This window comes from Aedes aegypti, chromosome 2, assembly GCF_002204515.2.
Source record: "Aedes aegypti strain LVP_AGWG chromosome 2, AaegL5.0 Primary Assembly, whole genome shotgun sequence".
Lineage (NCBI taxonomy): Eukaryota > Metazoa > Arthropoda > Insecta > Diptera > Culicidae > Aedes > Aedes aegypti.
In genome coordinates, this window is record NC_035108.1 from 110,877,739 (window position 1) to 110,895,828 (window position 18,090).

The following is an 18,090-nucleotide window of genomic DNA, read 5'->3' on the forward strand; positions in this document are numbered from 1 at the left end:
ACGGCAGCTGTTTTCTGGAGAGAAACAAACAGATGCACATTACATGATGATTCATGGGATCAAACTTGGGATCAGATTACTTACCAGCACATCCGGATCCGGTTCTAATAACATTTCAATGAAAAAACGACTATAAACTAGCAGGAGCAGAAATAACAAACTCGCGACGTTTTTTATTTTTCTATTTTTCAGACAGCGTGAAAACAAACACGCATGGAAAATTTAACAGAGTGTATGATAACATTTTTACACAGTAGTTATTTTTATGTTTTTTTTTAGGATTTTACATCTTAAAAAAAAACAAAATAGCAGTGCTTGTTTTAGTATTGCTATCAAGGGTGAGGAGAAATCTAATTTTTTTTTCATCAAAATATGGAACTTCTATAAAATATACTGTGAATTTTATCATGGTGTAAATTTTCTAGCGTGTATCGCTTCAACCACAGATAACAGATGTTTATGCTAGAACAAAAATCTTCTGAAAACTTTAAATATTCAAACTAAAACACGTTGAAAACACTAGCGCCGCCACACAACGGATTGCTGCAATCAGTGGTGAATATAAGTATCTTGAAATGTTTCATATTCACCACAGACATCACCATGGGAACTTAGCGATAACAGCGCCACCACGATGTTGCTACTTGTGTTGCCACTTAAAATCAACATTAATTGTCTTACACAGTTTTACAATCGGACATAAACATCTGTTATCTGTGCTTCAACTGTTTGCCAAATTGTTGCTTAAAAGTAGTTTATAGTTAAATATTCATGTGTTTGTGTTGCACAAAATGAAACAAAAACCATTCCCCAGAAGGTAGATTTATGTTGTTACTGTTTCTCACGACTTTGAACTTCATATCATTCAACAATATATGAACAAAATACTAAATTGTAACAATTTGCAATGGCTTTGATAAAACGTTATTTATTGTTTGGAGATTGAGGTGTCAAAATGTTCGACATAAATGCAACAGTTTGTAATATTTTAACCGTATCAATTACATGCAGCTTATTGTTTGGAAACTAAGGCAAATTGTATTTTTCTATGCGGGAAGTTCTAGCATTATGTAGCGCTACCCGTACTCCGGCAGAAACTAAGGCTATCCCATCAACTGTACAACCAGAGACATATTTCGTCTTTGCTAAAGCTGCTCATTTTACTCACAGGCCACGAACTTGCTGCTGAAAACCTTTGAAATCCACCCAAATGTTTTCCTTTGAGTGTAAATAAACATGCGTTTGAGTTTAATAAACGATATAAAGTGTCTATTTAGTTTTCAAATTTTTTTTATTTGGAGAAATGAGGGAAAATAAACATTTTGTCGCAAGTTAAATATATTGGCGTGATTTATTGAAATCACATGCAATCGCATTTAATTTATAAAAGTGATGCAAATAAGAACTAACGGTTACGTAACATTTACTTTTATGTGCAGAATTAATACAGTTCAAATGCGAAGCTTGATTGCAAAAATATATGTAGGTGCACATATAATCTAGCTGGAGATTGAGCTCAGTGTATCATCAATTTTTTACAATTCTTTATTTTATTAAAGTTAAGAATATACAGAAATTTTTATCCATAACGCTTTACACATTTATTTTAACTATATATAGCTATAGCCCACATTACAAAACTTACTCATAAACGTAACTGAAATATACCGATAAAAGATTATTTAAAAAATTCAGTACCGTATCATTGAACATTTATATCGTACACGCAGCGTACTGGACTATCGAAATTCATACATTTTGACTTATGTAAGATGGAACGATTGTCGCAATACAAACAATTTATGTATCGTTTTAGCATCACTCCACACCAAGGCGTCGATAGGTGCGGGGTGTACGCACGAGCCTATCGATCGCAAGGTTCTTGGTTCGATTTTAGGTTGCCGCGAAAACTATTTTTGTTTTCAAATTTCTGTTTCATAGGCAAATTTATGAATTTCAACCCGATTCCTTGTGGCGAATATTCATAAGGGGTTCCTATGTTTTTCGATAGTCCATTTGCCTGAGTATATGGTTGATCAATGAGTAACTTTCATTAGTTTTTACGAATCGATGAAGCATGAATAAACGTAACAAAATTAACAGTAAAGGATAAACGACAGAACAACGAGCTACGCACTTTATTATCTCGCTTTTAGGGCGAGATCATAAGTATGCGAGAGTTAACAAACTTGAGTACAGTCGAATTTCGTTCGTTGCACCAAAGACAAATTAAAGACCTTCATGTCCCTTGCAAATGCTCAAAACTTGATGGCTCATAAGGTAATCTAGAATGCCGTGAAAAGTGTACTGCGATGTGTCAAACTTGGGTACCTTTTGCACTACCGAGGGACCAAATGCAGTACTAGAAGTGGTACCCAATCTGAGCCTGAGTGGGACGGACCTGGTTGCACTATATTTAAGTGGGCTCTCGTTAGTTGGGCTATAGCCCAACTAGAACGAAGGCAAACGTCATTTTCTGACATAAGACGGAATTTATCAATGTTGGTAGCTCTGTTTTTCTTTTGTTCTATGTTTTTTGACAGCTCGAAACTCAGCCCGATTAGTGAAAGTCTTTCACTAAGTGGGCTACAGGTTTAGTGCAACGAACGAAAGTTGACTCTATACTGAGGAAAGCGGACGTAAGACTGTAATAAGATTTGCTTATGGAATTATGACACAAGAAAAATCTTTGAAATTCATATGACCATCGTATGATTTTCGGCAGATGTTGTTTCCATAACACACCTTGTAGGAATTTCGTAAGATGATCTTATGAACCAGCATTGACATGATAACAAAATCCATAGATAGTTTTATGAATTAACATTCTATTCCATTCTTGGTTTCATAAGACTATCTTGTGTAATTTGAGCTTTAGATTATAAATTTCAACATATGAATTATACTAATTCGCGTTGAAAAATAGGTTAACCAACTTGTGAAAATCTAATTTTCATCCATTTTGTCACGCCGCAATTTGATTAAAGCACTTTACTGTAAGCATAAGAATCGCTATAAAACAAAGTGGATGAAAATTCGATTTTCTCGAGTTGGCTCACCTATTTTTAACATATCAAAGCCGCGAAAAAGTATTGAGAAAAGTTGTGAAGAACGCTTCAATTGGTGCAGGTTTTACGTTGGGGGCGGTCAATGAATTACGAAGGGATTTATTGATGAGGGGGGTTTCAGATTTCTTACGCGACATACAATTTGTATTCAGTTTTCATACAACAACCTTGCTGCTCGGATCTAATTACACAATCTGTTCAAAATAAAGTATTAGTAACAGCGGATTTGATGACAAATAGAAAAAAATAACCTTTTAATGCATTTAAAACGCAATAAGCCATTTTATGAGACGTTTCGAATCATATGGTTTCCTTTTGTTTACCAGCTTTGAAAGTTTCTGGCGGGCCGATTTATTTACGTTTCTTCTAGCGCTACATTTGGAAGGAGCATATTCATCAATGGCGCTGGTGGCAATGAAACAAAGTTTTTGATTTTCGCATGTAAGATTTAAATCAGTAGGCAGGGAAGATATTTTTCATCTACGTTACCTGTAATTCATGTAAACCTGGTAGAAACATGCGCTGAAAGAGACGGGGACGTCATCGCCAACAAAAATGTGACCAGCGCCATTCACATATCATGCTAGTTTTTTGAACAACAACAATGAGCGGCCCGCCAGAAAACGTCATTCGAACGTCTCGTAAAATGGCTTATAAGCCAACGAAAAATCAGCAAACACGTGTCAATTTCGGAACCCATAATGAATTTCTGATAGTGAAATCTAGTGTCTTTGGTGAAATGCCTGTACCGAGAAAATTTGCCTCTCGTGGTTTTTCACAATGATGAGCAATGGGGTTCATAAGCGTTCTTATGACATTGACAATTGATAGTTATGAAAACATTATACTAGTCGTATAAATCTCAGTATCGTCGTATGAAATACACAAGTGTCTTATGAGCCAATAAAAATATAATAAAAATCGCGTTCATTAGTGTGATCTTGTGAAAATCATGCGAGATTTTTGCCTCAATGTACTTGTTTTTTCTGTGTGATTCGCTTGCCCCTACTTATCGGCGGCAATGGCTGAAAACAAGTCGACATAGAAGAAAGCCATCTGTCAGCCAGCAGCCAGACTCCCGCAGCAAAACGCCGTTTTCTTCATTCGTTCGAGACAGTTCCGCATTGGATGTCAGCGAGGAGCAACGTCTGGGGGAAAGTTTCGCGAGTTTAGTGTCTTTCTCGGATTTAAAACACAGTGTGAGACATCATCGAAATCTCCATATTTAGTGCCCAGTCATCTTCCCATTCCGGTTAATCAGTTTGTGCTAGAGAAGAATAAACCAAACCCAGCTTCTTCAACATGTCGGAAGTGAAAACCTTCTCGCTGGCGGAAATCAAAGCCCACAACACGAACAAATCCACCTGGATTGTGATCCACAACAATGTCTACGACGTGACGGAGTTCCTGAACGAGGTTCGTACCGAATGATAATGATAATGGATGATGATTATGGAGGAAAATCACTTCAACTAGAGTTCGCTGCATACCTGACGTGGAATTTTCACGTCTTTGCAGGGGAGGAGGCATGGCAATATGCACCTAGGGAAGGGGTGAATAGGATTACAATCTTGTGCGCTTTTTCAACGCCCTGATAATGAAGGGGTCTCTGCCCGGCGATAAGCCATTTTTCAGTCAACTTATAAGCAAGCGCTGAGGCTTCCAAAACGGGTAGATTATGTAATTGGGGAAAACAATTTTCTTGTTTTTCTGTTCAATATGTCGGCATTTAAATAGATAGGCTTTCTTTCCGATACCAATACATGTAAACGGGAAAACTGTTTGCAATTTCATTTACTGTGCATGCTTCATTTTGCAAAGCAGGCTGTGGGATAACACTAAAAATAACTAAATTCGATTGCTTCGATCTTCATCACAGACAGATTTTTGCTTTGCTCGGACCATATTCTGGACCTGGATCGCACACGCGCATACACGCACACAGTAGGCGGCAAAACCGTCGCGTATTTTTTTGTGTACAAAGTTCAAGGTCACCACCGTCATTAAACATATCATCATCAACTTGCAATAAATGTGCTGACGATTGATCGCGTGCGGACACTCTGTTTTCTCCTCGTCATCTTCGCCTCTTTGTATAGTTTGTTGATCATGATCAACTGTTATCTATCGGGGCGCGGCGGTATATCATTTTCGTGAGAAAATTTACATCTTGGAACAGGGGTTCTCAGTTTGTTGGGTAAACATGATCATCTCCATAATGTTGACTCTCCACAACTCGATATACTCTATAACTCGATGGATTATTCGGTCCCTTCATATTTCCATACATCGTGCTTTCCATTAGTCGATATTTCTATAATTCGATATCTCCACTAGTCGATGTCACGTGAGAAGTAAATTTCTCTCCATAACTCGATATTTATTTTAAAATCCTTTTTATTTGGGGAAACTTGGACTAATTCTTGTTTGGAGCTGAATAAATACTTGCAAGTTGTATCGAGTTAAAGTTGTAACACATTAAAATAAAGAAACATATTGCCAGTACAAATTGATAAGCACGTCTCTTTAGAGTTACTTCAGGATTTTTATCAGGAGCTTAGTTACAGATATGTCCTGTTTACTAAGGAAATTCTGAAAATCATAGCATTCCTCAAAAAACATCTTTGGGAATCCAGAAAATCCTTGAAAGCCAAAATTTTAGCAATTCGGTTTGAAGAAATCTGCTCATTGACAGTATGTGAGAATACTTGGAGATACTTATTCAAAATTCTTAGTGGACTTCCTCCGAGCACAGCATCAAAAGATGTGTAGTGATTTTTGTAAAGAGTACATTACTACGGTAGGGGCTGTCGGGATGAGATGTCATTACGCCTCAAATTTGAGATTGAAGTCTGTGAATGGTCAATCATTTACAATATCAAAATTAAGATATCGAGCATAATAAAATCGTTAAAAAAATGTCTGCTTTCGATTAATTTATAAAAACTGGTAAATTTGTCATTACTGAACAACCCAATTTAATCAACACGTATGGTATGTGATTTTAAAATCAGACATCATTAAATGATAAATTCTGAAGAAGTAGTGACAATTTTAACAGCACTGGTTTATAATTAATCTTGTAATTCAAAACTGTGACTAATGGTCACCAAATCTTTACATAGAAATGAACCAAAACAGTTAGTATCGTGAAAAATACTCGATTTTTATTGTACGTACTTTATGACCCAGTACAAATTTGGTAGAACAAAGTCGCTCAGAAGTAACACGATTTGTGCAAAACCCATGAAGAGCTTCCAGAAATGTAACACCAACAACAAATAGGTAGCGAAAAAATCGTTCTAAATTCCAAATCTACCCACTGTTTTCCTTTGATTTCTTGAGACTGCATGCCAAACCAAAGCGAACAAAACTATTAACAGTCAATAAATAAAGCTTCTCTTGATAAGTAAGAGAATGAAATGTGTGAAAATCAGATTTTTATTTACATTAGTCTCGAAATGGCAGTCTGGTTAAGTCGTGCTTATACTTTCTGGGACACCCTATATGCAAAAAGTGAGGTTAGTTTAGGTTATCTTCCACTGCCTGAGACACACCTGCGCTTCACGCGTGGTGATGCCGATTGCTGACGGCGCAAAGGCAAAAAGAGAGCAAGCAGAAGGAATCTCTCTCGTGGATTGATTTCTCTCTTGTCATTCCCATCTGCGTTCTCACACTGATCGACTTGGTTGGTTGCTGTAGCAAGATGTGCACTGGCCGGAGTTGACGCTTTGGCTACTCACACACTGGCATTTGTAGTTCGAAAAGCTCTCTACCACATTGGCAGCGTTGCGTGTACGATACCGGGCAGCCCGTTTCCCGATGAAAGTGCACACGTTGGATTTCATCGTCACAGCCAGCAACGTGTAGCGTGGGATAAAGTGTCACGCAGCAATGCGCGAGGAAAAAAAAAAGTTCTCAGATCGCGCGTCGCCACAAAACGCCTATTTCATTTCATTTGCAAAGCAAAATTTTAACAACTATTTTGATGAATGTAAATTACGTAACAAACTATTGATAACAGTGATATTTGTAATGGTTGTTAAGTGAATGAAATATTTAATTGTCATTGATAAGTAGTACATATTGATGGTGGTCAGAATGAACGAGATGCCACCTGTGCAGTGCACATGTTGCACATGCTGACGTGACGCCTCTGACTTTTCAACTTACTTTTTACTGCTTTCCTTGTCCCGATTAATAGTTGTATAACTAACAGGATATCGTACGTTTAATAAATTACAATTACAATTACAATTACAAATTGTAACAATTGAAAAGGCAAAGCCTTACGTTACGAAGAGTAAATAAATTAATAAAAAAATAAATAAATTTCTGTTGGAAAAGTTTCTGAACAAGTATACTACACTGCACTGTGACGTCACGCATCAATTTTGACAGGTACTGGTCCTGTTGTTTACAGTTTGGTCAAATCCACTGCAGATACCCACGGATCTTACTATTCTATCTTCCTACCGTGGAAAATCGTCACCATCAGCATGCTGGTGATAGAAATGCGAAGATGAAAAAATGATGGAAAAAACGACTAAGTCCGAAACGTAAACAACAGGACCAGCAGCTGTCAAATAAGTGAGGTTAGGCTCGTCGTATGCAGCGCTCTATTGAAGGAATACTTGGAAAAAGACGACTACGAATTTCAAGAGATATTTCTTAGAAATCTCTGTTGAATTCCTTGAAGCAATTCTCAAAGAAAGTTCTATGGCAATAACTGGAATTTTACCTGGAAAAAGAAAATGCTAAATTTCAGGAAAACTTCCACTAAAAAAGCATGGTGGATGATCATACTAATGTTACGTCTTGCGTACAAAAAAATGATACATGCAGGTAGTGGGAGGTATCCAAAATTGGCCTTAAATTTTTTGAAATTATACAGTGGGATTCCGTTTTTGGCATGCTCCATTTTTGGCACCCCCAGATTTTTGCAACAAAGGGGATCCGTTTTAGGCAACATTTTCAAATACCATTGAAATTTGTAAATATTTGTGAATATTATTGTATCTGCTGATTTAGTCATTTGAATAGCGAGTCAACTACACACCGACTGCATTCCAGAGCTCTAATTTCGCCGATATTCCCTCAAATCCCACCAACTACTAAGGGATCTCGTACGCGCCTATTTACAGTTGTGTTCAGAATAATAGTAGTGAAAGCCTATTTTCATACAAAATGCTCTACTTTGGCATGCTGTAACTTTGTTTCCATATGAGCAATCGCCAGGAAATTTTGGCAGTGAACTACAAATATACTCAATTTCATTATCACAAAGTTTGAAAATTTTCACACTACCGGCTAAAAAGTTAAGCACCAGGTGAAATCGCTCAAAATAATAGTAGTTTTTCTTTTGTAAATTTTTGTTCAGCAACAATTTTGTAAAAAAATGGCTTGTTGATACATTTATAGCTTGGGTGGAAATGGTTGAAACGACGAATAAAAAATAAATTAAAAACTCAAAATGCAGCCGATATTTAAATTATTAAAACTACTATTATTTTGAGCGATTTCACCTGGTGCTTATTTTTTTAGCCGGTGGTGTGAAAATTTTCAAATCTTGTGCTAATAAAATTGAGTATATTTGTAGTTCACTGCCGAAATTTCATGCTGATTGCTCATATGGAAACAAAGTTACAGCATGCCAAAGTTGAGCATTTTGTATGAAAAACGGCTTTCACTACTATTATTCTGAACACAACTGTACTTCGGGATGGTTATTGGTCATGCATTCGCAATGTTCTATGAGGTCATTAATCTCCATCAGTATCTCAACTAGGGAAAACCCTCTTTTCTTAGGCATTCGTACTGAATGACCAGCCCACAATAGTCACTTAATAAAACCACTATTCTTCAGATTTGGAACACTTGAACAAAGCACTGACACAAGAGCAACATGGAGTCTAAGACTCACACAGAGTTTTAATCATAAATTTCGTCTCGCTATTTTGTATTTCATTTTTTTTATATTATTTCAGAAAAATGGTCACTAAAGTCACTTTTTTCGTGATCTGATGATAATGAAATTTAAGGCTGGGTTAGCTTTTCTAACACAAACAGAAAGAAATAAATATTTGTTATTATAAAGGCAATAGTGTGGTTTTGAAATCAAAAAGTCAAGATTCTTGACTCAAGAAAAATAGGGACTATATTATTATTGCCTCTTTATTATGGGGAAATTCAGCCTGAGGCACACTGTAGCCGTCGCTGAAAAAACGTGATCGAAATTGTTTTGACCTTGAAAACATGATTTTAGTACTATAGTGTCTTCGGGAAAGTTTTTTCCATAAAATAATCGCTATTTTATGAAAGTGTCAATTTGGTGATTAATCCACCTAAAAGTGAGAACGAAATTTTATTTTTCGTATTTATGAATTTAAAAATAAACTTTATTCGGGAAAGTTGTAGGTAATATTAGAAGAAACAACTTTGCTGAAGACACCGTATGCATATTTTTTGATTTTCATGTACATTTGTGGATTTTTTTTTGTGGAACGCCCCTAAAAATCACTTTTTTATCATAACTTGGTTGGATGATTTTGTAAAATTTTCAATTGTTCTAGTGTTATTTGTTACTCGCAAAACCAAAAGAGCATATTTTTATCTCTCAAACTTTTCGAGTTATTGAAGGTTTTATATAAAATTTTGCACCTTTTTGACACTAAAACTCATTAGGTCGCGCACATTTCCGCAGTCTGAAACATGCTCATCCAATGGTTTGAAACTAATACTATTAAATGCAGAGCAAGCCGCTTTTAGCCTGCTTTAGCCTGACGGTCTAAAGAAAGTCTGAAAAAATGTTTACTTACGTGCAGATATAATTTACACTTATTCATTACACCCTATATTGGCTTAACTTGAATATCTGGCATCACTGTATCGAATTTCATGCAATAAAGTCAATAATATAATCAATCAACAACAGGTCGGAATAATCTGTTCAGACAAATTTATCACAAGTTTAGTTCCTCGTATAAGGATTCAGTGTACAAAGCGTTGAGCAAATTTCTCCATAGCATCGATGTTACTGAATCGATTCACATTTGAACTGTCGAATCTATTTATTGATTTAATCGAATCCTTTGCATCTATATATTTGAATTGAAATTTATGAAGTTTGGGATGGGATCAAATGAATTAGCAGTCGACACCAACATCTTTTAATAAAATCAGTTTTCATATTCGATACAACAAATTCACTAATTAAAAATTTGGTTTCTATCCCATCAATTCATTAAGAAATATTTATCGATTTCTACAAAATGAATCGAATCAAAAAACTCGATTTAAGAAAATCAATTCATTCGATTCTAGATGCTCCAAACATCGATTCAAAGTATCGATTAATCGTAATGACAACTTAAATATTCGAAATATCAATTTAAACTCAGCCAAAGCTAGTACGGATGCTGAAATTGGGTGCCACTCATATAAACCAAAAAGCAATTAAACAGTTTGAAATGCATACTTACCGATTTTCTCGCATTAAAACACATTTACACAAATATGAAGAAACAATCCACAATCGCCTTCGTGTACTGCCGTTCTACGCATATTTGGCTCGCAACTCATAAGGTTTACATAGAAAATGGGACAAGTTAGTGTAGATGAGCAGTGTAAGCAGATTGTAATTTATTAATGGTCCCTTTTATACATGGGTTCATGGAAAAATGTATGAACAAATTTTGTTACATGATCTTTAATATGATCATCTAAAGATTTCAGTAATTCCGCTGTTTTATTTTGTATGATGCTGATAAATAACCTTCGCCAATCGTATCATCAATCAAGCGGTTCTGGTGATGGCAAATCACATGACACGAGGGTAAATATTTCCGATAACTATAACTAATATTCTAAAATATTTCAACAAATGTATTTTTTTTTTTAATTCTCCACAAATTATCAACTATTTATTGTAAAATGCATAAATGTTATAATTATGAATAAAACTAATATATAGGGATTTATTATGAACAAACGAAAACTATAACATTTTTTATTGGTTTAGTGGATAAAAATTCATTATCGGTATTTTACTAGTACTACCGATGAATATATGACAAAAGGTCGAAAGACAAAAGGCCGAAAGGACAGAAGGTCGAAAGCCAAAAGGTCGAAGAACAAAAAAGAAGGGACAAAAGGTCGAAAATATTTCGAAAAAAAAGGTCGAAAAATTAGGAAAAATTTCCCACCAAGCAAATCATTTTCGACCTTTTGTCCTTTCGACTTTTTGTCTTTCGACCTTTTGCCCATAAACCCTACCGATACTGATCGATGTAGTACCGTTGAATCGGTATTCAGCAAAAGTAGTCGGAGCCGGAATCCCTAATTGACCACCTACTTCATATATGGAACTAACGTTAGAAAAGTGAACGATGAAAAGAGTGTATGATATTTAGTCTGTTTGTCTGTGGTAAACCTGTCTGAACAGATTATCCCGATCTGTTGTTGATTGATGTCATTGTTGATTTGATTGCATAAAATTCGATACAGTGATGCCAGATATTCAAGTTAAGCCAATATAGGGGGTAGTGAATAAATGTAAATTATATCTGCATGTAAGTAAACATTTTTTCAGACTTTCTTTTGACCGTCAGGCTAAAGCAGGCTAAAAGTGGCTTTCTTTGCATTTCATAGTATTAGTTTCAAACCATTGGATGAGCATGTTTCAGACTGCGGAAATGTGCGCGACCTAATGATTTTTAGTGTCAAAAAGGTGCGAAATTTTATATTAAACCTTCAATACCTCGAAAAGTATGAGAGATAAAAATATGCTCTTTTGGAGAAAGTTATGCGTTTTCGCAAGTAACAAATAACACTAGAACAATTGAAAATTGTACAAAATCATCCAACCAAGTTATGATGAAAAAAGTGATTTTTAGGGGCGTTCCACAAAAAACTCCACAAATGTACATGAAAATCAAAAAATATGCATACGGTGTCTTCAGCAAAGTTGTTTCTTCTAATATTACCTACAACTTTCCCGAATAAAGTTTATTTTTAAATTCATAAATACGAAAAATAAAATTTCGTTCTCACTTTTAGGTGGATTAATCACCAAATTGACACTTTCATAAAATAGCGATTATTTTATGGAAAAACTTTCCCGAAGACACTATAGTACTAAAATCATGTTTTCAAGGTCAAAACAATTTCGATCACGTTTTTTCAGCGACGGCTACAGTGTGCGAGGTTGGTGCATCCCCGCCTTCGCTGCTAACTTTCTGGAAGAATTCAAGTGAATATTTCGTAGACATTTACAACGGAAAATTTAAAAGTTTCCTGGGAAAAGATTTGGAGAACATTCTAGCAAAAACATTCTGGAAATTTGACGAAAACCAGGACCAATATCTGATCTGAGTGCTCTACGGCTATGGAAGGAATTCAAAACCAGATTTCTGAAGAAAACATCAAAATTCCTCCGGAATATAAGCCAGAGATGGCTAGAAATAATAACAAAAAAAAAAAAACAAAGATTTGTCAGAAACTCGTCCAGAACTTCAAAGGCGAGTACTAATTTTGCTGGAAATCATTTCAGGCATTACATTAGAAATTCCAACAAATAAACAATACATGTTTCTATTGATTAACCCCTGACACTGCTTTTAAACGACTTTATAAATAGTTATATACAAAAAACATGTTTTTGTAATGAATGCCAGAACATTATTGAACGATAATAATTAAACCCTCTACCGACAGCTTCATATTTTACCGCAATAAAAATATTCAAACCTCATTTTGTTTCTCGATATTTTTCACCATTATTTCACAGGGCCCTATTTTATAAGTCGAGTCGACCAAAAGCGATTCGACTGGAGTCACTGTCGACATCTGAAATATGCATGCTTACTTTGATCGGCAATGACTACAGACGAGTCACATGAATTGGCTCGATTTACAAAATAGACCCCATAAGTTCTCAAAAAAAAAAATTCTAACGTCAAATCTACCTGTTCATGAATTTCAGCAATTTCTATCGTTTACTGTTTACTTTGTAATCTAAATTTGCTAAAAAGGTCATTTTCAGGGTCGCAGATCAGATGAAACGTGAGGTTACGAGTCCTCACTGAGTGATATGTTTTTTTTTCAAAATTTCATTCATTGAAATGTTTTGTTGAAATATAGGTATTTGAAGTACACATAGAATCTCATTCTAATTCTTTATGCACGACATTCATCTAATTTTTTGAGTCTCGAGTTCGTCAATAATCTATTGTGTACTGGAGCTATTGTTTATTTAACTTCTCGATTTTACAGAAATTTCGCCAACAGTTTAGCAGGAGTTTCTATTTTTGTTTGTTTTTGATGTTTGATTTATGTCAGGATGTTTTTCAAACTGTTCTAACATTTATTCTCGATTTCCGCCATAATTTTGTCTACAACCAAACACTTACCCTCGATTTATTCCACAGCTTTGTTAAAAAATGTAATTCGTTGTGCAACTCTATTTCGAAATTTTTAATGAATTTTTGCCATTAAGATCGTCAGGAATTTTGCTAAAATTCTATGACGAGTTTGTTTACCAGTAAGCACTTATAAAAATACGTGTTATTTACTTGACGGTTTAAACCAAAAGAGGCCGACCTCATCTTTATTACTCATGACGACACCTTTTGCTATAATCATACAGAACGTGTGTAGTACTGTCACAGAGAACAGACATGGAGGCTCGAACAAAATTCCATCAACATCATGTGTAAACGTTAGAGTCAATCATCAGCGCCGCCAACGCAGACATCGCGACATACAAACTCGTTTCGACCACACTAGTGAACGTCAACATACACACAAAGCAACGCTAGCGATAAGTGGCAATTTTTTATGGTGACACTAGCGCCAAAGTGAAAAAAGCGGAAAAATTGAAGCTCCTGTGTTCTGATGACAGAGCCGCGTAACAGGAGCATAACGACATACTTTGAAATGACCAGTACAAAGCCTTACACACGCTGACGATTAAAGATGAACGTCTGTTCTCTGTGGTGCAGTGAACACTTGATTTGCTATAATGCTATTAGAACGGGTTCGACCCATTAGGTATACACAACAATCAAAAATATAACATAGGAACCTATATAAAGCTAATGTTTGTCTCGTAAAAAATGATATCAGACAGATAACTGTTAAGAAAAAAAATGCAGTTTTTTACATTCTAAATTTGCTTAATATGTAGGTTGGCTAATATATACATAAAACGTATTTTCATTTCTTGTCATTTTTATGACCAATACTTGAAGTTGTCAAGTCACTTTTTGCTCACTTTTTCGATCATTTGGTCACTAAAGTCACTATTATTTTGCTGTATGACTGCTACCAGCCCTGTTTTAGGGAACTTCTCAGAAATTTCAACGTATTCTTGAAGATGTCTGCATGTTCCTAACCACGGACACTGAGGGTTTTTGCGGAATCCTGAGAATGTATAATTGGTTATTGAAGATTCTGTCCAATATCTGATGCCCAACAAATTCTTAAGATTTCTAGAGCGTACTGTGAAATCCTAGCGAGATAATGGATTTCTAGTGGTATTTTGTGTAGTTCTGGCGAAATGTTGTAGATTTTGAAAAGGTGGTTTCCTGAGGAATTCGGCAAGTCTACCATTATCACCTAAGAATAATGGTTTTTTGAAAATTCTCATCCGAAACCTGCGAATTTTCAGCAATATCGAGGCGAAACCCTAAGATCCTGAGAATTCTAAGCGGGATCCTGCAGATTCTTACCAAGATGCTTTGGAGTCCTAGCGTAGATTCCTATCAGGCTCTTGAGATTTGGTGCCTTTAAAAAAGTTATCTAACAGGTGTATTCAAGTAAAGTAAAAGCTTTTGCTCTGTTTATTCATACAACCTAGAACATAAACAACACCAAATCAACATGGTCTAGAATTTATCTGGAAAATGGCTGGTCAAAGAGTCGACACCGTACCGAAAATCTTGGGCAAAATTATCTTTAAATTTGAAAATTTCTCACAAAATTCTGAAGATGATTCTCACATTGATATGAATTTTATGGAAACCTTTGACAGGCTTCTCACGAGTGTTTGATAGGATTTCTACAGAATCTTTAGCAGTTTAATCGATAAGCAACATCCTCGGCAGGATAAAACTGTATCTGGAACAAAACCAGTGTGGTGAAAAACTCAATTTCTCGTAACTCACGCTTGAGATTTTTCATGCGTGAGTTGTCAATAACGCAACTCAGCAGTCAAAAAATCATGGATGAGTTGGCTCACCTTTTTGACTCATTGTCTCGTATTTCTAAAGTTTACTCACACACGGCAATAATTTCTTGTTAGTCTGGTAAAATTATAGTATTCTTTCTAACGTAAACAACAATATTCGGGTTTTACGAGTTTTTGACGGGTTTTGCGACTGAATCATTTTTTACGGGTTGAGTTGATTGAGTGATTTAGCATCAAAATCTCAAACGTGAGATTTGTGAAGCAGATCTCTAATGAGTTTGCTCTCACAGGAGAGCGTATTGATCTATTTGAGTGTGAGTCTATCAACACTGAACAAAACAATCACAAAACCCTGGGCAGAGCATTCAAATAATCCTAAATGGGATTCTGATAGAATTTTTAGCTGGATTCACATAAATGGCTAAACAACCCAGATTTTTTAACTGAATTACAGAATAAATCGTGGGCAAGATTTTGACTGTATTCTAAACACAATTCTCGCAAGATCTTTCGCACAAAGATATTTGGATTCTCTCAAAATTCCAAATATTATTTTATAACAATCCTGATTCAGGTAGATTTTGTTATTATTACAGCATTTTGTCTAAATTTCATACATATAATTCGACGACCACCAAACCAGTACTGGTTACAAAAAAAAAATAAAATAAAATAATTATTACACATGCATCCCGACAGATCTTATTGAACTGAACCACTCAATGATGATGATGTTCACTCCATTTACGATACTTGAGTTTCACAATTAGCAACAGGTATTCCATTGATAGATTACACCACCTAGTAAGTTACCGTTGTATCAACTCCTTAGTCATCATTACATCGACTAGATACAACGTCAGCTTGCGAATAAACACCTTACTGCTTGATCATTTACAACCATGAGAACAGACGAGTCATTCAGCAAGCTTCGTTATCTTCCAGAGAAACAATTATTTTTGCGGTTCACCGTATATGGCTTGACTATCTCCCACCTTAAATGCTTATCGACATTTCCATAATTTGATACCACTTTGATAAGATAAAAACTTGTTCCGTCACTATTAATTGTTATTTTAAGATAAGCCCTTATTCCATTTATGCCTATCTTCAATGGTGCTGGAACAAAACAACTAACGGCAACTTATTTCTTCAACTTTTTTTCAACTAACGGCAACTTATTTCTACTTTTTTTTTCAACTAACGGCAACTTATTTCTGTCCCGCAGCATCCCGGCGGAGAGGAAGTGCTACTGGAGCAAGCCGGAAAGGATGCCACCGAGGCGTTCGAAGATGTTGGCCACAGCACAGATGCCCGCGAGATGATGAAGAAGTTCAAGGTCGGCGAGCTGATCGAATCCGAGCGGAAGCAGGTCCCCGTTAAGAAGGAACCCGACTGGAGCACCGAGCAGAAGGACGAGAAGTGAGTATATTGAGTATAAGTATAAGAAAACACCATTTTTATCATATTTGGTTAAAAGCTTAGTTATCCAGTTTAATCCAGTCTAAACAATGTTTTTCCTTTACTTGAACGAAAGTTACAAAAAAGTGCCTGAAGGTATTCTTGGTACATCCTCAGGAGTAATTTCTAGAGTTATCCCCAAGCAAAAAACACCTTGGTTGAGTTTTGAAAGGTGTTTTAAACAAGATTTTTATAGGATTTCTTTAGAATACAAAACGAGCAGTAATACTTGTTGTAATGTCACGGTAATACTTGAGTCATTAAAAAAACTGATAAATAATCTAAGAAAAAACGTCTTGCCGGATTCTCTGAAAAATCTTTTCAGAAGGATCTTCAGATTCCTGTTTGGATTCATTTTGTTTGTCGTCCTGTTCGAGCCAACCTTGAAAAGATGCATAGATTCCGGGACGTGAACTTGGCGATAGTTAAGAGATTGTTAAAAAACGAAAAATGCTGAAAAATCTGTATAAATGTATAATACATGCTCACAACACGTTTAAAGTCTTTTGTGTACTTCAAACTCATTTCTCTTCCCATTCTTCTCTTTCAGCTCCCTGAAATCGTGGATCGTGCCGCTGATCCTGGGACTGCTGGCCACCATCATCTACCGGTTCTACTTTACTCAGTAACCTGCCAACGTTAGTGGTGTCTTGATGCAGGCAAGTGGTGTCATGCTCGGAGAGGAAGGCCTTTACGAAATCGTGCCGAACGTTTTCTTCATTCCAAAACAAAAAAAAACTCTAAGTCTACGACAGCTTAACGGGAGGAGATGTGCTGTTGAAGGGTAAATCACAAACAAATCTTTTGCACACATACTCACGCTCGTATACACAAAAAATAAGCCGGAACCACTTTCCAGACGACACCCGAAAGCAGGAAATCAACGAGACCGCGTTCATAAGTTTTATCCATTTTTGACTAGTTTACGTTATAAGCAAAGGATTTACACGTGTTGGTAAGACCAGGGCAAGGGTTCTACCGTAAATAATTCCAGTTCTACCTTTTTTCCCCGTGTAACTAAGGCGATATGTTCAGAGTTTAATATCAATTCAAAACCTAACTTATAAAATTGCATATTTTGTAACGCTAAGGGGAAAAGTTTTCTACTGTGCTGAACTTTTTCTAGGAAGACCAAAAACGAAAAAAGAAAAATATATTGTTTTAACCACTAAACATTCTAGGCGCATAATTGTTGTTGACAAAATCTGGATTCCGATCACTGGTTGTTGCATTGAGAGAAAATTATGTTGACGATTAGTAGGTTTTATTTGCACTTGATAGCATTTTTCTGATTCAGGGTTGTTTTTGAAGATATGTTTGTGCTTCTGTACGAAATTTAGCCTATTCTTGGGAATAAAAAAGTCTATATTTGTA

The 18,090-nt window shown here is 35.8% G+C and overlaps 1 protein-coding gene across 1 annotated transcript; it reads left to right on the plus strand.

Annotated features, from left to right (window-relative positions):
• Nucleotides 1-4,163: 4,163 nt before the first annotated feature.
• On the plus strand, nt 4,164-18,090 carry LOC5572759 (cytochrome b5). The gene is made up of 3 exons (XM_001660530.2): nt 4,164-4,484; nt 16,484-16,677; nt 17,267-18,090. Exons 1-3 carry the CDS (start codon nt 4,371-4,373, stop codon nt 17,343-17,345), a joined length of 387 nt encoding a protein of 128 aa, XP_001660580.2. The 5' UTR covers nt 4,164-4,370; the 3' UTR covers nt 17,346-18,090.

What these genes read in the sequence shown, in the direction of transcription:
- LOC5572759 (XM_001660530.2), top strand. Translation starts at nt 4,371, where the DNA reads ATGTCGGAAGTGAAAACCTTCTCGCTGGCGGAAATCAAAGCCCACAAC. An exon ending in TGACGGAGTTCCTGAACGAG is followed by an intron (nt 4,485 to 16,483) that starts GTTCGTACCGAA and finishes TCTGTCCCGCAG; the next exon opens with CATCCCGGCGGAGAGGAAGT. An exon ending in ACCGAGCAGAAGGACGAGAA is followed by an intron (nt 16,678 to 17,266) that starts GTGAGTATATTG and finishes CTTCTCTTTCAG; the next exon opens with CTCCCTGAAATCGTGGATCG.